Raw genomic sequence first — 22,632 nt, forward strand, 5'->3', positions numbered from 1 at the left:
TAGAGCTGATCCCAGTTTTGAATTTATGTTCATCCCAACTGATTTGTCATTTATTGTCATAATAGTATATGACTGATTTAGTATTGACTTTGCGGGACAGTTTTTGAACAATAAGCAGCTTATAGTGAACAAATATATGGTTTGCACTTTTATATGGTGTCCCATAATTTTATCGTAGAGTATTCACATTTCGGACCATTTCATCGCGTAGTATTTACATCGCCGACAATCGGACGGTAGTAATTTTAAGGCAAACAAGCAAGCAAGGACATTTCTGCAAAAGAAACATGACGAAGGGGTTCGAAATTATAACCAATATGGCCAATGTCTTGTCGCCAGCTACACCGATGAGACCTTATAGATCGAAACAGTGTGCACTCTCTGCAGATTACTTATCATTGCAATGGATTGATATTTTTATGCACAAAGAGGAATCTAAATATTCTGGGATTTCAGGTGCCCGTCTTGCCCCATACGAAATTGTATCGAAGCTGCTAGCCCCAAGAAAAAAGAACTGCAGACACGTGAGTTTATATATGGACAACTTTAAAAAAATCCCTTCTTCGGGGGCTTAAGTCGTATTTAAGAGCCTGGCCCTGTACAGTGGCCCGCAGCTGGACATCGGATGTTTCATATACCGGACATATTGGACAGGAATTCAACAAAATGAATGAACCAGTAAGTGTTTAAACATCTAAGTAAATTATTCTGTCGCTACCCTGAATATCCACTATAGGCAGGGTTGCCATACCGTCATTATTTCTAAGATTTGTCCTTATTTTGAAGGGTTATGTCTTAGAAAAGTTCAATGTCCTTATTTCTAAGAAATGTCCTTATTTTTAACTGTAGTCCTTATTTTGTCTTATTTTCAACAATTACTACGGTTAACTCCCTGCTACAAGTAGAAGTGAACCTAGACCTGGCCTGTTATGAGATGCACTTAGTATTTTCTACGAACAACGAGTTGCTGGAACAGACTGTCGTATAAATGCAAGATTTGTTCAAAAACGTTTGTTTCGTTTCACATGAAAATTTCATTTTTCGGTTGTCCTTATTTTTTGTTGTAAGTCGATGGCAACCCTGACTATAGGGTATGTACTAAATAACGTGCCTGAAGAGTCTTTTAGGTTTATCAATACTTTGTATTGTAAAATCTAATTTTTAAACAAAGGCCTAGGTCTATATGCGCAAATACGTTTTTAAAAGGTAAACAAAAGTTAGCTTATTGTTAGTTTAAAACGTAGCATTTTGCTGTTGCAGTAATTTTAAGCTTTAGGGTTACAGTTACACTTTTTACCCAAGAAAGAGAATGCCAGCTATATTTTACACACCATTACAACTTGTTTTGTACACGTGTAAAAATGCTGGTTCTAATCTACAACAACTTTTTTTTTGTTCAGTGCTATAAGCCTATTTGTCATTTCTCTTTAATAACAAGTTTCATTAAAGGACTGACGAAAAAAGAACTGATAATTACAGATATAGATAAATGAACGTTTTGAAAATGTAGGTGGGCCACTTATCGTTGAGTATACTCTAAAGTTACAGAACTAAAGTGTCCATTATAATTATAAATTTTGTTCTTTTCACTTTTAATGTTACAACCTACATTAATTGCCTGGGTTGGGCAAATTCTTATTATGATTTTGGTAGTAAATTAAGAGCAATACCTTTAAACTTAAATATATAAATTGACGGACAAGGCACAATGGGTTCTTTCGACATCGCAAAAGCGGTTTTCAAAAAGCTATCAACCACGAACTTTAAATCCCTAACATGAAACCTTAGAAAGAGATTCAAATCTTAAAAGCGTTTAAAAATTGAGGCAAGAATGCGATACATATTACCTGCCAAAAACCACTTCTTAGATTGCCACAAGAGTTTTCTGCTTTAAAACGAATCAATCACCATATGTACTCCAGTCTATCAAACTTATACAAACACACCTTGACTTAAAACTGGAAAGACAGATGCAACGAACCGAATACGGTCAGTTACTTGACGGGGTGCAATCAATTATCTCCATGGTGGCGTAGCCCAAAGCCCAAACTCTGCAATCGATTTGACCTTTAGTATTTTTTCCGCAAGAATTGAAAGCTTTAAGCATAAATGAAACCTGCAATGCAATACGTTGCTTGCCATTGAAATTTTGTGTAAAGTTTTGTTGGAAATTTCAGGCTTTGCGAATCAAATGATATTGCAATTCAAACAAGAAGTAAATTTAAGTATAATATTAAGCCTACATCTTTAATCATAAGGTTATGTCTTTATGTTAGTCAATTTGTATTTGTATTTTATTGACTTTTTTAAAAGAAACAATCTTGGTGACTGAAGTGGTTTCCAACCAACAAAATGCAGTTGAAATGTGTCTATTTAAATTAAAGCAAACGTTTTCATCTTAAAGAAAGAAAAAAAATGTCAAACAAAACAGCCGCAATTTTATTGAATGTTTTATTTTATTTTGCAGGAAAACTCCCGATATTGTTCCGTGGTTTTATTCTTCACAAGCACGTTGAGTTTCTTTCCAATTGGCTTTCACTTCGTCGTGTTGGGTCCAATGGTTCCTGCCTTGCATCAAGTTTATAATAACACATACTTGGTAAGAGTGTAAGCATGGTTGTTTTTATTCAAATAGATTTTTTCAAATCAGCTTCAGAAAGTGCACACTGTTTTGACATATAAGGTATCATCAGTGCAGCTGGTAACGAGAGATCGGCATTATTGGCTAGTGTAGCCATTCAACGGCACCCCAGTTTGTTGGGAGTAACAGGGTAAAAACCCAGGCCTCGCCTATTCTGTTTGATGCCAATACTGGGCATACACCACATGGGAAACTGGCTCACAAATGCCAAGCAACTGCTTTGGAACCAAAGTGAAATCGGCTCAGTGTCACAGTATCAATGTAAAAGCATCGAGTCAATAAATGATACGATAAAGTTTTTTCTGTATATTTAAAATTCACCAAAAACGTCCGATTATTGTTATAACCCTGCAACGTAACTGTTGCTATGGCTAACAGCAATAAGCTTGTTAGTATACAAGCCTTGCGAAAGAATGCATTTGTCTCGTTTTGAAACCAAGTAACAACTGCCATGTTTCACTGTATGAATCTCGTTGGTAAACCGGGTTTAAGTGGCCAAGCCGTTCATACAACACGTAAATAGTTGACTGCACGAAGCTCGTTTGGAAATCCTGTTAAAAAGAATGCAAAGTCGTGTGTATAGAAAGCGCTAAGGTTGAATGCAGCATATCGTTCGGAAAACGGTTTTAAGATTGTAAAGTCGTGTATGGAACAAACGCAATGGTTAACTGCACGAAGCTCGTAAAGCGTACGTAGCATATACTATGGTTAACTGTACGTAGCTCTATAGAACAAACGTGCATTTAGGTGTTAATAGCACCCGAAGTATGTAAGAAAATCTCCTTGTGCAAACAAAACTATGCAAGATTCTGCACCACTTTTATCTTGCACAATGCATGGCGTCATAACACAATGCCGACGCGAGCTGCGTTTGCACGCTTCAGTAAACTTTCTTGAATGAGTGCCAAGGTTTTATCTGTCTGCTCAGAAATCGTTGGGGGTGATTAGGCATGCAGTTGTTTTTGACACTTTCTGTGTTTTTGGTCTGAATGAGCACATACCTGGCGCCAAATGGGCTTCTCAGGTCAAGGGTTCACCTGCATTTAACAAATTCCACACTTTCTTGCTGAAAAAAGATTTCAAGGCCCATGCTTACTTGGCTCATGAAAACAGTGGGGCGTTTGTTTTTTTAACTTTTACGTGAGCCAAGGATTTAGCATTGAGTCAAAGGTTATTGATTAAGTTTCAGTTTTTATAAATAAGCTGTTGCTGCCAGGCATAGTATCAAGTGAATGCGATTAGAACAGTGCACGATAAACAAAGGAAAAAAGAATGAAACGCAAGCACGTCACAAGGCAACGAAAACACCGCGCGATGACGAATGATTGGGCCTCTAATCTTTCAGTTTTTATGTTGATCAAATGACCCAAAATAAATAAATTTATTTTGACTTATTATTTCTTATGTTGCCGCGAGATATCCTTGTGTGCCTGCTGACGTTTTTCGCAACCGGATAAAAATAACTTGACACTTGACTTGATAACCCATGGACTTTTTTTCGGTGTCTTTGCTGTTTTGCGAAACTATCAACGACAAATTTCATGAAGTGACAACGAAAATAAATTTGACTTGACTCAACACATGTTCTAGTTTCGCCAATGTAAGCTTCGCATGCCGTGGAATAAACTTAATAAACGATTTGCCTAAGCGTTTTTGAACACTTAGTAAATAGCCCTCATAAGCAATTATAATTACAAAACGTTAAAGTGTTGAAAGCCGGGGTCATTTGGAGACCGGTTAGATTTAATTTTACAGACCTGACTTAATGTAAGGAAGGTGAAATAACTTTCCTAAAAAAATTACCAGTAATTTTTCTTTTAGAGTCGAAACGGTGTTCCTCTGCCAAACGAAACCTGGCTATTGCTTCTTACCTTCACCATTTCCTTTGTTATTGTTGGTGCCTTCATTGGAGGATTGTTCAACAAGTCTTTGCTTACAATTCTCTCGAGGAAACATCTTCTCCAAGTGGCTCATATCCTTAACATTATCGGGGTTTCAATCATTTGTTTCGTAGGAGGTCTTACAGGGTCTTACGAAGCTGTTATAATTGGAAGACTGATTATTGGTCTACCCGCAGGAATTTGGTATGGTAAGAATTTCTAATTGTTGTTATGTTTGCCTTTAGTATAACTGTTTTTTGTTTGTTTTTCTATATGGTGTGTGTATGTTTGGTACAACAGTATGGTTATATTTCTATTTTTAGTGTGTAAAGATTTCTGCTTATTTCGGCGAATTTGTAACATTTTCTGTTAGGGTGTATGTTTAAAAGCTTGTCCGCGTGTCTGCACATGTCTGGTTTGTTGGTTTGTTTACCGCATTCGTAAAGTTTGTCTTTCTGTCTGTGTGTGTGCTTGTTTTGTTGTGTAACTACATTGGTAAGCGTATATGTCTGATGTGAGTAAATGTGTTTAAATACAACGTATACATATGTGTGTTTTATGTTGCTGTCTATATTCTTGTCGATGTGTTAGATTGCTTTTGTTGGATTTATGTGTATAATATATGTATATGTGTGTGTATGAAGTTGGTTGTTTGTGCGTCAGTACAACTGTCCTTATGTCTGACTTGCTTGTGTGATTGTCGGTATGTGTGTGCGTACCTGTTAGACGTTAATTTGTGTGTATGTATAGAGAGTAAAATGTTTGCAAATAGCTATAAAAATCTCATTTTGTCGTGTGTAGGTTTGATTCCAATCGTGACTGCTGAAATCAGCGCAAGGAAGAAACATTCGTTTTGGCAGAGTCTAGCAGCTGTTTCTCTTATATTTGCCACGATGGTAGCTGTAAGTGTAGCTCATCCTAAGGTAAGGTTTCATACCCAAATTATTGTTTGGCACTGACAAACCTTTAGCAGTTCCAACAAAATAATTACAGAAATTGCCGACAATGTACAAAAATACACACTTATAAAACAGCTTGCAATTTTATTTTTCAAGAAGCTCTACTTAACAATTGCTGTTTTACCATTACATTGTAAAAACGTTTGCAACAAAAATACTTAACTTGCCCTGTTTTAACATTTTATTGAAATTGCAAACCATTTGTGTTTGTTACCAGTCACTGTATGTACAGGTTAAGGTATATGTAACATAAATGAAAAGGTTCATACATCATATACTGTTTAGGGCTTGGGAAATGCGCAACTTTGGCCTATAGTAGTCTCCTTTGCAGCGCTGCCTTCGATTGCTTACCTCATAGCAAGTAACTGGTTTCCTGAAACTCCTTACTACCTGATAAGAGAAGGAAAACTCGAGGAGACTACAGAAGTGCTACGTAAACTTCGATCAAGTGAAGAGGTAATTGTTAGTGAACGGAATATGAACACTCACGACACTCACGACACTCACCAGGTTTACCCGACAATCACGACAATCACGACATTCACGACACTCATGGTACTCACCAAGTTCACAGCAATCTCCGCAGTTACTACAGTAACGAAACTCACCGTACTCACTAAATTCCCAGGTATCACTACAATTACGACACTCAAGACAATCACGATAACACGACACTCACAACACTTACGACACTCACGACTCTTACGTCAATAACGACACTCACGGCATTCACCAGATTCTGGAGACACGACACTCACCGTACTCACCCAATTCGCTGCAATCACCACAGTTATGACACTCAAAACACTCACGAAATCACTATATTCACGACACTCACTACACTCACGACTCTCACAACAATATCCAATATTTTCAATTACTTACAACACCTAGAGTAATGTATGACATGTTTCTTTTGATTTTTACAGGCCACAATCAAAGCCGAAATAAGCAGCATGGAAAACGAAATTCAGACAACAAAAGAAGTTCTTAGTCTTAAGGAAGTTCTGAAAACTAAACAATATAGGTTGATTTGCAAAAAAACCTAATATTACTTAATTTCGCAACGTAACTGGTGTTGTTAATAATGGTGTTGTCAAATCGAATAGCGCCTTTTCAATACATATGTATTGTTTTTACATATGTACGACATGGGCTAGAAAAATCCAGTCTGTGGTGGGATTCGAACCCACGACACGAGCTTATTCAGGGCTGCTGCTCTGCTAACTGAATTTTCCGTATTCAATATATGATGCCAACCGCTCATAAATTTCTACAAATTTATTTCCTAATTATTTAAATTTCAGACGAGTGTTCTTTGCTGTGATCGCCTTATTTGGCGGTTTTATGTTGACTGGAGCCAACCACTTTTTCTTCTACACCGATGTTGTATTTCTCCAAGCTGGCATCAGCAGTGACTCTGTAACTTTTGCTACAATCGGAATTTTTGCTTTACAATTTTTTATCTGTTTTCCAGCTGTAAGTATATGTGAATATATTCTTCAACCACAAGTATAATGAGTTGCAAGCGGGCCAAAATAATTTGAGAAACCCGTTTAGACCCGAACGTTTGATTGACAATCATATAGTAAACAAGACATACATAACGGACAATTGAATGGCTAAAACGGGACGTTTTACGGTTGTTGGGCATTGGGTTAGATCCAGCACCTAGCTACTTAGCTAAGCAATCACATTTAAAAAAAAGTATTTCAAAAAATCACTAACACAGAGTGTGAAGCCAGGCATAAATCAAGCCCGTGTGTAAAAACAACATACTGTATACAAAATCCCGACCTGACTTACAACTTTGATTCCACACAATGAAAGAAATTAATAACTTCACCTCAATTTAACATTAAGTTTTAAAACATGCAAAGAAAACATACGAATGAAAAGGTTTTGTGGTAATTTTAAATCTCCCCATTAGTTCATTATGTTTAACTCGCCTTAAAGTTATTCACGACACCCACAACATTCACGACACTCACGACACTCACGACACTCACGACACTCGCGACACTCGCGACACTCGCGACACTCGCGACACTCACGACACTCACATTGCAATGACTTTAATTAGATAGAACGAGTGTGTTATATTCTATCTTTGTGGTTGTGAATTTTTTTGTTCATAAGAGTTACTTCACAATTTCAGATCAAGATCATCGAAAGATACGGAGGACTAACAGTTCTCATTGGTTCAGTCATATCCGTGATATTTGCTCTGGTTGTTCTCACAATTAGTCAAGTAACGACACCATATGCACCAACCGTTATGCCAATAATTGCCATCATTTCTGTTGCAATCTTTCTCATGACGTGAGTTTGTAAAACTGTAGTTTAAGAACTTTCTTGTTTATTTCATTTTTTTAATTGGTGGGATTCGAACCCACGGCAAGAGATTTAATTTAGACCTCTCATGGAATAAACACATTACGCCATGCCCTGTGCAGGCGTTGTACCGAATGAAACGGTTACCAAGCATTCCCATATGGCTAGACGCCGGCTAGAAAAATCTAGCCTGCAGTGGGATTCGAACCCAAGGCACAAGTCTTTCCTGGTCTTGCGTTCCACGAGTTGAGCTACAAAGGCTCAGAAGTAAGCCCGCCAAAAGTTGAATCACAAACACCGTTGCCTGCAATGTATGCCACACATGTCAGCCTCGCAGTAAGTTCTCACATATACATATTTTGTTAACATAATATGGATTTCCAAACCGTTTATACTCCCTTCTGGAGCAATTTTACTTAACAGCATTCAAATGTTGAGTACATTGCAGGTTTTGATTCTAATACAGTGCGCTTGTGTTGCTGATAATTAATAAGTTGGGTTGAGATTATATTTCGCTCAGTGAACAAATAAAAGCAACACAATTGCGCTACAATATTCACCAAATAAGAAATAGTTGACAACGTTGAGACGTTGAAAAGTGTGACAAAGTATAGGGTACAATTGCTGGACACAAAAACGTATATAAATTATAGACAAGATGAATACTTTCATACTGAGATCAGCCCTGAAGCGTCCATACAGACCAGCCATAACGGCATATTTATTCATAAATCATTGTAAAATATACAGTACACAAAACCAGAAATATAGATTTTTTCCTAGTCGGTGCCTTGCATATGGTAATGCTTGGGAGATTTGGCTTGATTCGGCATGACGTCTTTAATGTGCATGGCAAATAAACACATAAATTACATAAATAATTTGTTGTATTTCATATTTTACTTTTTTCAGCTTTGCGGCTTTTATGAACACCGCTCTTCTGGTGGTTCTATCGGCAATCACAACCGAACCGATACGCCCCACTGCGCTTGGATACGGTTCAATAGCTTTATGGATTACAGCATGGGTCGTCACTTTCATTTCACCTTACCTGCAGGTTTAGTACAAAACTATAACAAATCAATTTCAGTTTTGCTGTTATATGAACAGAACTATCGGGTTTCTAGGTTTTTTGACGTAACTACCGGTTATCTAGGTACGCCATTCTATTTAAAAAAACAAGATAGTACTAACAAACTGCTGCACTAATTGCAAAACTGCGTTAAAATTTGAACCGCTAACCTTAGGAATGCAAACAACTGATATCTCTCATTGGTTATGCTTTTGTTAAACTTTTTTGTTTAAAATTTGCTTGTAACCGGTAGAGAAATAATGCAAAGTACAAATTTAGAGATTAGTACGTTCAAGGTTCGTAGTACGAATCCCGACTGGCTCTGAAAATATAGTCTTTTCATTGAAACAAAATTGAGTACAATGGTTTAGTGTCAAACCCATAAACGCTTTGCAAGCACTAAAAGGTTGACTTGATTCGGTATTTTTGGTTTAATCTGAGTGACTGTGATTTTAAAAGATTTGTTATTGCCATTTTTAAACAGATGAACACAAATTTATTACTGGGGTCGGACCTGAAGCATCTGTACAAATCAGATCATATATACAAATCATAGTATTCCAGGCCTGTGGAGGTGTGATACTGAATCGATTGGTCACCAAGCATGCTCATATGGCAAGGCGTAGGCTAGAAAAATCTTGCCTGCCGTGGGATTTGAACTCGCTGAGTTCGCAGCACAATAGACAGGCAACGGTGCATGTGATTCAACTTTCGGCCGGGCCACTTAATTAGCCTGCATAGCTCAATTGGTAAAGCGCGAGTCCCGGAAAACTTTCGTGGGTTCGATTCCCATCACAGGCTAGATTTTTCTAACCTATGCCTTGCCATAGAAGCATGCTTGGTAACCGACTGATTTGGTATGTCGCATTCAATAAGCCTGACGAACGGTGCTATTTTGAATATAGTTTATGTTTTTTTGAATCCAACTAAGGGATTGACTTAACATTAATTTTGAACAAAACTTTATAGTTTTATAATGTCTAATATTTAACAGGAAAACCTCGGGTCTTACGCTTTTTCAATTTGGATCGTCACTTCCATTCTGTATCTCATTTTTCTCATGAAATTCTTGCCCGAAATCAACGGAAAAACACAGGAGGAGATTCAAGAATTCTTTAAGTAGTTTAACAATGATAAAACCTTTTTTTAACAAGATGCACCATTGTACAAACCGCGTATTTTACATTGTCAATTACAACCTTGTTTTGTCAAATATTGTCAAATACAACTAACAGTTGACAAAACGTATGATATCAATTGTTTTAAATGTGTCGTTTTGTTGAACTGTCTGAAAAAGTACAAACACGTAGACCAGAGGTGCAACGGACGCGTAGCAAATGCTTATTTCACCAACGACCACCTACGTTTGCTGCTTTTGTTTCAATATTACTTCTGTTAATACACAGGTTTGTCTCATAGATCTAATGGCACCGTAAAGGGCCACAATAATTTTTTACTTGGTGCACAGATCGAGCTGAGCTGTTTGCTTGAACATCTGTCTTAACTGTTTTTGACGTCGTCATATACTGTGACGCTTGTGGTGCGTTTTTGCAAGCAATAGACCAGCGGCGCACAACCCATTCGCTACGACGGCCTCATTGCCGATCCTTATTTCACCAATTGCCTGCTTGTTTTTGTTTCAAAATTACTGATGTAAAGAAATAGCTTTAAATCATATACACAGTATGTCATCTAATGGCACCTAAAAGCCCGGAATAATTTCTAAGTTTTGCCGGCGTTTAGCCGCCGGTTGTGCGCCATAAACATAAGCGCTTCTATAAACGTGTTTTGCACAATTGGATTACGCCGTATTTTATTGGGTAATTTTTGTAACAATTGACTTACTGTAAATTTCGAACTAAATATTTGTTTCGTCGACGAATATGTGTTTATCTCCACGGCAACGTAACTTTGATGCAACTTATAACCAATGAAACCAGAAAAAAACGCACTAAATTTGTGTTTGCTGGGTGGCAAAACAGACAATTTTTTTATGACCGGTTTAAGAGGAAGGTAATTTCATAAAGGCATATAGAAAATTAGGTTTGTATTTTTTTTCTTTTTGGTTTAAGTTCGGATTTGAGGGACTTTGAGGGCAATTGGTAAATAAAGAGAATTGTTTTGCGAAAAAATATCTGCTTCTTACTCTACGAATTTAGTTACATCACATTTACATTCCAGGTAATTACCACTTTTCAGCATTTAAACAAAGTATTCTCGTCGTAAACTATGTTTCTGATTTGTTACTCTTTTACCCGTTATGTTTTTTAGTGGAGAATTGTCAGACGTGGTATTGATGAGGCCACATGTAAACATATTCTACAATAGGGTGTTATGTGCCTGAGGCAATCAGAAAGACTGAAAACGTTGGTGACCGAAATTACTTTAAAAGCAAGTTTTGGAGAAAAGCTGCAGAAAAGTCACAAGTGTATGGAGTTGTGAGTGATAGATTTGTTAATTTCTAATTAGATGGAAATAAGTTGTCTGTTGTGCTTTGAGTATTTTTCCTATTTCAGCAGGTCAGAATGTGTCTTTTTCGCAACCGGGAGCATTTTTTCAAATCTCTCAGAACTCTCAATAAAGTTCGGGGGTCAGAATTCATGAAAAAACTATTCACGTTTTAAGAATTTTTCTAACTTATACTCTTAAGGTCTAAACATTGTACACTTTCCACCCTACATTTTTAGCTGATAGATGATTCCAACGGCTCACTGCTTTTATACAGAACATATACAAAAGTGTTCTACAATTTCTGGAATTGTTAGGGGTGTAATTTCCCCCGTCATGTCCTAACGCAATTTTACCTAAGCTTTTAGCTAAGAGCAAGAAAAACAGCAGGCACAAGTGTCAAACATGTACATCACATTTTTGAAAAAATCCCTTCTTTGAGAGGTTTTCAGTCGCATTAAAGAGCCTGCCACGTGAGGTGGCGCACAAATGGACATCGGTTGCTTCACATAATGGACACATTGGACAAGAATTCATCAAAATGACTGAACCAGTAAGTGTTTAAATTTCTGCGTTGTTAAGGCCTCAGTAAGGCCCTACACTAGCGTGTAGACATAAAAATATTTCAGTAACAATGTTTTGTTTTGCAAAATCTAGTTTTCGAACAACCACCTAGTAGGTCTGCTTTAAACAAGTGTTATCTTTTAGTTAATTTAACAGGTAGCGTTTCAAAATAGAAACAGAGATTTACTTAAATTTGTTACAACTAGAGATGTACCCAATCGGCTAATTTTCGGTTTGGCCGAAACCGAACATTCAGTTTTGCCGGCAGTTTGCCGAATTTATTTGGTTGAATCAACCGAGTCATATACGTCACACAAAGTCGAATGCTATGCGTTTGATATGAAACTATAAGTTTTTCTACCAGGTAAACAGTTCAGAATACTTGTGTTTCGTCACAATTTTAGTTTTATCGGGTTTAACATTGCCCCAGGCATAATTGCCAGCTGGCAATGAATTACTAACCTGTTGTCTGTGGCGTGAAAAACAAAAATCTATTAAAATATATAACCTTTTCCGCCATTTTAGCTATCTTATTCATAGCGAAGATTATGTGGTACATTGTAAGGCTGAAAAGTCACGTTTTATAATTATTTTCGTAAAAGATTCGGTATCGGCCTTAACCAAATCTTTGTACAAATGGCCGATTCGGCCGAATAAATTTGGCAGACCGAATATTCGGTACATCTCTAATTACAACCTATATAAGGGATCAACTTTTTTCACAGCTGGCCGGATGAGCCTAATAATGATTTTTGAGGGCCGCATAACCACTCCTTACGCGGGTGTTCAAAGCTTGGCCTGCGGGCGTTTTTCATGAGGCCACCAACAGATGATTATTTTGCATTACTTTTTGAAGTCTGGTGAAACGACTTTTAATACTTTAAGCTGGTCTTATCTTCCAAACAAATACTCCTATATTAGGTCACAAGTGTCTAAAGTATGCAGTTGTTCGCGAACAATTAATACTTCTTGTCCTTTCTGTGACGTAACAAACTGATTTAAATCATTCCTGCGCGTTGAAATCGTTTGTGACTAGGTGAAATTAATTCTAAATGTCGTTGCAGTTGTAGGGAGTAAATTCCTTTTGGGGAAAGTTACAAACTTATAAATACGATTTGGGAAAGCAAAAAATACTATCGTGGGCCGGATAAAACGACATCGCGCATCGGGTCTGGCCCGCGGGCCGTAGTTTGGTGGCCCCTGACCAAGATCATTAACTTTGGTTTAGTAAAGTATTGTCGAGATTTTGGTTGAAAACTTGTGTCGAAAAGAAAACTTGTAGGCCAAGCCATAATAAAAAAACGTGTTGTTTTTTGGATTCATAAGGTGTTGTAAAATTGGCGCATTAATGCGGAATGTATTACTTGCCAAAAACCACTTCTTAGGCAGTTAACTTTGAGATAGCAATTTTCCTCTATCGTAGCTTGGCCCAAAGCCCAAACTCTGTAATCGGTTTGACCTTTAGCGCATTTTCTCCGTAATTACGAAACCCTCAAGGCAACATCACGTAGCATGCCTTCAAGACTCTTCGCAAATTTTGGCTTACAAATATCAAGCTTTGTCGCATCACAAACGCAAACAAAATTTGAATCCAATTAACATTAAGTTATGTTATATGGTATAAAAAACATGTTAAAAAGAACAGGCTTGATATTACATTTTATTTTTCAGGAAAACTCTCGATATTGTGTCTTGGTGTTATTCTTCACAAGCACATTGAGTTTCTTCCCAATTGGCTTCCACTTTGTCGTGTTAGGTCCAATGGTTCCTGCATTGCGTGAAGTTTACAATAGCACATACTTGGTAAGAATTTAAACGTGGCTATATTCAACAGTGTTACCACGGTGGCGCTTTTCACGCCCAATTGGGCTGCTTTCTGACATCGAGTTGCGGGTTGTGTTTTTTAGCCGCATTTAATGGTCAAAAATGCGTCTTTGCAAGCAAGTAAATGACATCAAAAATTGTTTTTTTTTTACTTTACGACGCCGTTGCAGTTTTTATCCTTGTCAAACATGGTGGCGGCTTTTAAGAATTTGACCTGCAAACGTCGATGCCATAGGTTTTTCTAGAACATTTAACAATTAGCAATTGTTATGAATAACCGCATAATACTTGTTAACTAAAAAGTGTCGCGGTTGGCTGCACGAAGCTCTATAGTAAACCAGTCGTTAAAATGCGAACACATAGCATGCGCTATGGTTGACTGCACTACATGCTCGATAGGATACCCGTTTTAAGCTTGCAAAGTCGTGCATATAACAACAGCCGTGGGTGACTACAGAAATCGAGTTGGAAAGCGCTTAGTCGTGCATATAGGGGTGGATAGCGGACGAAGGTAACCTGCCTATTTAAACTATGCTGGACTGCACTGTTTTCTTGCACAATGCGTGACGTCCTAAACACAATGCTGCCGCGAGCTGCGTTTGCACGCTTTAGTACTTGAATGATTGCCAATGTTATATCTGTGTGCACCGTATAGGTCTGGGTTGATTAGGCATGCAATGGCTTTTGACACTTTCCGCGTTTTGGGTCTGACTCTGCACAAATCTAACGCCAAATGAGCTTCTTAGGTCAAGGGTTTACCTACATTTAACAAATTTCACACGTTTCTAGCAGATATACGATTTCAATAACCCATGCTGACTTGGCTCATGAAAATGTTCGGGAATTAACATTGGGTCAAGTGTCAATTATTGAGTTACACTTTTTTGTTGATAAAATGATCCTAAATAACTTTGACTGATCCAAACAAACTTTTGCCAGCTGCTGGACCTGGCCTAATGTCAAACAGCCCCAAAACGCCTTGTTTAAGACCGATTCTCTATTGTGTTGGTTGCTTTGTCTTTGAGGCTTTAATGTATACACCTGTAAATCAAACTTTCGGGCATAAACGGGCTTTTTGAAAACGATTCGGGTTCGGGCTCGGTTTCTGGCTTATACTTTCGGGTTCGGGCCAGGTTCGAGCTCCAGTTTCAGGCCCGTATACAACTCTGAAGCAATTGCAAAAAGGTTAAAGCGTTGTAAGCCGATCTTATTCAAAGTGCGGCTTGATTTAGTTTTAACAGGCCTGGTTTACTATTAGATAAAAATTCGTTGCTCAAAAAAATAACCATGGTTTTATTTTCAGAGTCGAAGCGGTGTTCCTTTACCAAACGAGACCTGGTTATTGCTTCTTACCCTCACTATATCGTTTGTTATTGTCGGGGCCTTCTTTGGCGGATTGTGCAACAAGTCTTTGCTTGCAATTCTTTCACGAAAACATCTTCTTCAAGTGGCTCATATCCTTAACATTATCGGGGTATCAATAATTTGTTTCGTAGGAGGTCTTACTGGGTCTTACGAAGCTGTTATTGTTGGAAGAATGATTGTTGGTTTACCTGTAGGAATTTGGTATGGTAAGAATTTCTAGTTGTTGTGATTTATTTTTACCTGTAATATTATTGTTGCTTTTTTGCTATTGGTTTGTGTTTTCTTTTGGTGTGTTTTTGTGCGTGTATATATACATAAATTTATATGTGCGTGCATATGAAATAGATGAGCTAAAGGTCTATTAGATTGTCCATGTGATTTATGTGTTTGCATATAAATCTGATTGTATGTTTGTAGTTCGTTCGTGTTATGCATTTATGTACAGTAGATAAACAGTTGCTTGTTTCCAATTCTTGGTTGTCCGTGTAACGTGTCTTATTATATGATTGTCGGTTAATTTTTACTTAGGTTGTCGAGGTTGTTTGTGTGTGTGTGTGTGTGTGTGTGTGTGTGTGTGTGTGTGTGTGTGTGTGTGTGTGTGTGTGTGTGTGTGTGTGTGTGTGTGTGTGTGTGTGTGTGTGTGTGTGTGTGTTGTTTATCTTTGTGTATGCTTGTCGATGTGTATGAACGTATTGGTGGATGTTTCGGTCCAATAAGCGCATCTGTTGGAAGTAAATCGTTTGTATATTATTCGAATAGCAAACCTGTTTTGTTTCATGTAGGTTTGATTCCAATCGTGACAGCTGAAATCAGCGCAAGAAATAAACATTCATTTTGGCAAAGTTTGGCAGCAGTTTCTCTTGTATTTGCTACGATGATAGGTGTATCTGTTGCTCATCCTAAGGTACGTGCGAGTGAAAAATTATTGAAAAATTTTACTCCACTAGTTACACTAGATACAAATTAAAAAAAACTCTTAACCTTCACCACTGCAAAAGCTTGTAATTATAAATATACCAGGCCCATTCAAGGCGCCATACCGAATCAGCTGGTCACCAAGCAGGAGCTTGGCCGAACGGTCTGGCGCGCCTGACCCATATACAAACATAAAAAAAACCTGATCGGGATTCGTCCCCGGGAGAGTCCTGGGTTCGAACCCCGTGAAAAAAAAAAAAAAAAAAAAAAAAAAAAAACACCAAGCATTCACCATCATTTGGCAAGGCGTAGGCTAGAAAAATCTAGTCTGCGGTGGGATTCGAACCCACGACAGGAGTCTTTGCGGGACTCGTGCTCTGCCAACTGAGCTACGCAGGCTCATTGGAGAATCCGCCATAGGTTGAATCACAAATACCGTTACCTGCCTTGTATGCTGCACAGGTACAAATTAGTGTTTTTGTTTATGATGCAAAAAAAAACGAAACACATCTCCGCATAAAAAGCATGTACAATAAATACAGATAATGTGCCCACTATAAGCAACAGTTAAGGTTTATGTAACATAGATGGAAAAGTTAATACATAGTGTTTTGTTCAGGGCTTGGGAAATGCTCAACTTTGGCCTATAGCGGTCTCCATCGCAGCGCTGCCTTCGATTGCTTACCTCATAGCAAGCAACTGGTTTCCCGAAACTCCTTTCTATTTGATCAGAGAGCAAAGATTCGAGGAAACTGCAAAAGTGCTACGGAAACTTCGAACAAGTGATGAGGTAATTGGAAAAGATACTGTTTCGTGAATGAAGAGCATTTTTTGCACATTAAATCATAATTGGCAGTTATTAGGTTTCCTGGTTAAACAAACCACACTAAAGATTTTATGGCACATACGATTACAAGGCAGTCACGAAATCTACAGCAGTCACGGTACGTAGGTCACTTACGACACTCACGACCTTTACGAATCTCACGACACTCACGACACTCAAGGAACTCACGACGGCTCATGGCACTCACGGCCCTCAAGGCACTTACGACACTCACTGCACTCACGGCACTCGTTGCGCTCACGACACTCACGACACTCACGACACTCACGACACTCACGACACTCACGACACTCACGACACTCACGACACTCACGACACTCACGACACTCACGACACTCACGACACTCACGACACTCACGACACTCACGACACTCACGACACTCACGACACTCACGACACTCACGACACTCACGACACTCACGACACTCACGACACTCACGACACTCACGACACTCACGACACTTACGACACTCACGAAACTCACGAAACTCACGAAACTCACAACACACACGACACTCGCGACAGTAATAAAAGCAAACGACACTCGCGACACTCCCCGCACTCACAGCACTCACAACAATATTCACGATTTATAATTCACTCACGACTCCTGAAGTTGTACTTCTATAATATTTTTCATTTGTTTTTTCACAGGCCACGATCCAAACCGAAATTAACAGCATGGAAAACGAAATTCAGACAACAAAAAAAGTTCTTAGTCTGAAGGAAGTTTTGAAAACTAGACAATACAGGTTAAGATGTACTTCGTATTTGGTATCGTAACGGAAACCTAATACTTTTGACTCTGCTGTTGTAATTGTATACGCTCAAGCTTTCCCACTTGTACGGCATAGGCTAGAAAATACCAGTCAGGCATAGGCTAGAAAAGCCTACCCAGGGATGTAATAAATGTATTTTAATCTTACACACTAGTAGTGCCTTTTTGATGAAGTGATTAGCTTAATGTCAACCTTCAAAATTTTCATACTAATGCACCACAAAAACTATCATTTGTAATTGTTTAAATTTCAGACGGGTGTTCTTTGCCGTGATCGCCTTATTCTGTGGTTTCGTGTTTACGGGAGCCAATCATTTCTTTTTCTACACGGATTTTGTGTTTCTACAAGCTGGTATCAGTAGTGACTCTGTAACTTTTGCTACAATCGGAATTTTCGCTTTGCAGTTTTTTATCTGTTTTCCAGCTGTGAGTATATTTAAGTATATTCTCAAACCACGCTTAAAATGAGTTGTGCGCAGGTTCAAAATTCAAGCCCGAAGCCCGAAGTGAACCTGAAACGTTTTAAACAAGCTCATTTAGGCTCGAGAGTTTGATTGACTAGTCTATAATAAGGAAGATATGTGAACAATTATATACAATAACATAAACAAGACGTTTTAGTTATGTTGGCCATTAGGTTAGCTGAGGGGTTCCCAACCCAACCCAAGGTTCCCAAGGTACTCGAATGTTTTTCAGGTGGTACGCGAGTAGCTTCGGTTTTTTTCACAAAAACATCGATTCACAACTTTATATTTTGTTTACAGTAAACAAAAACAAAAATCTCATTAAATTTATTTGAGGTGCTTTAGTGTTATTTTAGTAGGTCAATATTATCAATATGAACAAAATATGATACGATCAAATTAGTTGGTCTGCAAGAAGTGGTACGCATAGCAGTACAGAGCGTCCACGTGGTACGGGATCGTAAAAAGGTTGGGAACGCCTAGGTTAGCTAGACAATTTACAATTATTTTCGTGGTTATTACTCAAACTCCTCACTAATTTATTGTTTTAAATTTGCCTCAAACTTATTGATATATTAACATGTTGATCTGTATGTGACTTACTTTGTGATCATCTGCAAATTATAAATAACATTACAAGCAACTTATTCAAATAGAATGACTGTGTGATATCCTACCTAAATGGTAAAACATTTTTGAGTTTTTTTCAATTTTCAGATCAAGATCATCGAAAGATACGGAGGACTGAAAGTTCACATCGGTTCAGTCATATCCGTGATAATCGCTCTGGTTGTTCTCACAATTAGTCAAGTAACAACACCATATGCACCAACCGTTATGCCAATAATTGCTATTATTTCTGTTGCTGTGTTTTTAATGACGTAAGTTTTTGAGACTTTTTTGTTTTTGCAGATAATCTGTAATTGGGTCTAATTTAACTCATGTTTTATCACAAAGCCTATCTTTTCTATACCAGCGTATGATTATCAGTGAGGTACCATAAAGTATATAGGCCTAGATGGAAATGAGGAGAACTGCTCCTATTGTTTAATATACATGCAAAAAATATTTTATCTAATTCAAAAATATATCTCACAGTTACTTGCAAAGTTTGGGATTTGTTAGATCTTTTTTTTAGTTGCTACGACCAATCTACATTTAAAACTGTTTGTATACGACTATGTCTTTAAAAACTCTTTGTAAGTAAATTTAAACAGTTTGTTAAAGAAAAACCATGTCCAAGATTACCTGTTATGGGTTCAACATAGTTTAATTATACCATTTTTTATTCAAGGAGAAAAATACTTATCAATTTCCAGTAAACTTTAATTTGATTGTCAGCCATTGGTGGCATTAAGGCCCATCAAATGTTTGGTACTTTCTAAAATGTCTATTATAGCAAAGGTGAATGGTGTGCATAAACATTTTTAAGCCCAGAAAAGAATTGTTTTATTCATGTGATCTTTCATTTAGTTTTATTTGTGACCGAGTGTCAAACGGTTGTTTCTTTGTTGATGTTAGCGCATTTAGATACAAAAAAATATATGTCTTTAAGTTGATGAAGTTGTTTGAACTTTATTTTGATCAAACCAAAGTAAAAAGAGTCTCAATGGTTTTGAAGGCATAAAAATGTTGGTCTTGATTAACAGCATAGGAATGTGCCAGTATTAAAAATAAGGAGGGCTGATAAGGGAACCTTAGGGTCTTTCGCCACCCTCCCGCTAAAACAGCACAAGAAACCTTACTTACTTACTTTTTATTTAGGCCCAACTTTTAACCATCTTTAAGTTATCTTGTATATGCTTTATAAAAAAGTGTTAGTCATGCACATGTTGTATGTTTTTTGTTTATTTCTCAGCTTTGCGGCTTTTATGAACACCGCTCTTCTGGTGGTTCTATCGGCAATCACAACCGAACCGATACGACCCACTGCATTTGGTTACGGTTCAATGGCTTTCTGGATCACTGGTTGGGTCCTCACCTTTATTTCACCTTATCTGCAGGTTGGGTACCAAACTTTAATCTTTTGTTTCTTTTGTGGACAATACAAGGACTCATATTCAGTCAGGCCTCGAGCTCCCGGTTCTGCTGTTAAAACAAATACTTTTCACTAACAAATATCTTTCAGCAGTTTTTATTGTGACAAGCCAACGTCCCCCATGAGACACGTTCATCAGGGCATTGACAAAAATTAAAACACAAAGTTGTCATTAAGCAACAAAGGCGATAAAACACACACGAAAAAGCAGTAATAGCATGCTCGCGCGAACCAATGGGACCAGTAATTTTATGATTTGCTTTTACGTTAATAAAACCATTGGGTTTTTATGGTGTTCGAACCATCCACTTTCGAACCCAAGACTGCACTTAGAGATAACTGACCTAATTATGCTAAGATGTGAACCGCTAACCTTTGGGAAACAAAACAAACAACTGACCCCTTTGATTGGTTATTTTTTGTTGATAAATTTGCTTGTAAACATAGCAAAGTAATAAATCTATGGTTTAGTAATTGCAATACTGGTGGTACGAAATTTCTGCCTCGTAAATACGAAAAACAAAATGGAATTTAGTAAAATGGTTCACTACCAAATCCAAATACTTTAGTAGAACCAAAAGGGATTAGGCTTAATCTGAATCGTTGTGCGGTTAAACGATTTGTTATTGATATTTTTATTAAGTTGAACTTAAGTTTTAAACTGCGGGATCAGTCCTGAAGCGTCTATGCAGACAACCTCATATGTAACTCATGGGGTTCATTACAGTTCTTTAGAGGCTTCATACCTGACATCCAACACCAAAAATCTAGCCTGCGATGGGATTTGAACTCATACAAGGACAGGGAAACGGTGCTTGTGATTCTACTTTCGGAGGGTTCACCACTGAGCCTGTGTACAAGTTCAGTTGCTAGAGCGCGAGTCCCGAAAAGACTCCTGTAATGGGTTCGAATCCCACCGCAGACTAGATTTTTCCAACCTTTGCCTTGCCACATAAGCATGCTTGGTGACTGGCCGATTCGGTATGTCGCATTCTATAAGCCTGACGAATGGTGGTATTTTGAATATAGTTTATGTTTTTAAATCGGATTCAAAGGGGTTTACTTAACATTAATTTTGAACAATACTTTATAGTTTTATAATGTCCAACATTTAACAGGAACACCTCGGGCCTTACGCTTTTTCGATTTGGATTGTTACTTCGATTCTGCATCTCATTTTCCTCATGAAATTCTTGCCCGAAATCAACGGAAAAACACAAGGAGAAATTCAAGAATTCTTTAAATAGTTTAACAATGATGAAGACATTTTTTTACAACATGCATCTCTGTACAAACCGAGTATCTTACATTGTCAAATGCAGCCTTGTGTCATTACTAACGCATTGTAAAACCCATAATCCAAATTTTGTGTTTGTGATTATGTTAAGATAATAAACACGCTAACATGAGTTTTGTGTCCTAGTTTGATGGTACTGATTTTCCATCGTTGTTTTGCTGTATAGGTATCGTTCGTTTCAACATAGATAGTAAATCAAATACGCTGCCTAAAAACGAACAAACAAGCTAGATGTATATAGTGCCCTATCACTAGGTTTTTTCTTAACCAATTGGTCAATTAACTGGCGTAATGCTAAATAAAATACGTTTTGTTTTTCATTTACTTGTAATTTTGCTGACGTTTCGCCCACCAGAACGGTAGGGCTTCTTCTCATAAATAAAATATTGCCCGCACACAAACGAAAATGCACAAGAGCAGCGTGATATTTATTAAGCATCACACGAGTTGTATAAAAAATGTTTAATATGTAAACAAGGGGACGTTTTTTCTGTAACCAAGGGGACGTATGTATTATTATTTTCCATCACTAGGTAGCGTACATGAGGTAAAGGGTTAATTCGGAGATGGCGCTTTACCAACTGAACTACGCAGTCAGGTACAGCTAATAACCCCAGAACTCACAAAACACAAAAATTGCTAAATAGCGATAGAAGGCATAAAGGGCACAGTTATTCCAATTAGAAGTGAGACTGAGATAGGGAAACTAAATTTAGGCTTAGGACATGAAATTGTAATTTGGGATTACTGCTATTGTTATTTGAACCCTATCCTAACCCCAATAGCCCTAACCGTCAGCATTTTCACGCAATTTATTTTAAATATTTTTTAATACCTTTTGCGCCAACCATCCGTAGTTAGTCAACCTTGTTTGTTGTGAGTTTTTATGTTAGTATCTCTACCACGCAGTAACGTCGTATATTATTAAATAATTTTTGACATCTTAAGACTTACATGAAATAAAAAATCTAAAATTTAATTCATAAACCAATGTTTTTGGGAGCCTGACAGCCTAAATTTGACGAAACTAATAACCAATATCAAGTTTATAGAGTTCTTCTGGCAATTGTATTTTTATTCCGACGTCCTTTATCAGGGTAAATAACACTGAATGCGCGTAGTACAGTGTACGATAAACAAAGGGAAAAAAACAATATATTCAGAAGTAAAATCGTTTTAAACGTGTATTCGCTAGATGGCAGAACG

The 22,632-nt window shown here is 37.6% G+C and overlaps 2 protein-coding genes and 1 non-coding gene across 3 annotated transcripts; 2 read left to right on the forward strand and 1 right to left on the reverse strand.

The window, feature by feature from the left end:
• Positions 1-317: 317 nt before the first annotated feature.
• On the forward strand, positions 318-10,009 carry LOC145219309 (solute carrier family 2, facilitated glucose transporter member 5-like). The gene is made up of 10 exons (XM_080086687.1): positions 318-524; positions 2,468-2,599; positions 4,463-4,730; positions 5,323-5,444; positions 5,766-5,936; positions 6,410-6,507; positions 6,788-6,902; positions 7,639-7,802; positions 8,727-8,871; positions 9,881-10,009. The coding sequence occupies exons 1-10, from the start codon at positions 318-320 to the stop codon at positions 10,007-10,009; spliced, it is 1,551 nt and encodes a 516-aa protein (XP_079942813.1).
• A 1,803-nt stretch (positions 10,010-11,812) lies between these two features.
• LOC145218782 (solute carrier family 2, facilitated glucose transporter member 5-like) lies at positions 11,813-21,424 on the forward strand. Its single transcript, XM_080086184.1, has 10 exons — positions 11,813-11,887; positions 13,570-13,701; positions 15,026-15,293; positions 15,870-15,991; positions 16,622-16,792; positions 17,504-17,601; positions 17,882-18,053; positions 18,809-18,972; positions 19,950-20,094; positions 21,248-21,424. The coding sequence occupies exons 1-10, from the start codon at positions 11,876-11,878 to the stop codon at positions 21,374-21,376; spliced, it is 1,413 nt and encodes a 470-aa protein (XP_079942310.1). The 5' UTR covers positions 11,813-11,875; the 3' UTR covers positions 21,377-21,424.
• Positions 16,328-16,401, reverse strand: Trnac-gca (transfer RNA cysteine (anticodon GCA)). The gene has a single exon. It is a non-coding gene; the product is annotated as a tRNA-Cys (tRNA).
• Positions 21,425-22,632: the final 1,208 nt, after the last annotated feature.

The sequence above is a fragment of the Phallusia mammillata genome, chromosome 3 (assembly GCF_965637545.1).
Source record: "Phallusia mammillata chromosome 3, kaPhaMamm4.hap1.1, whole genome shotgun sequence".
Lineage (NCBI taxonomy): Eukaryota > Metazoa > Chordata > Ascidiacea > Phlebobranchia > Ascidiidae > Phallusia > Phallusia mammillata.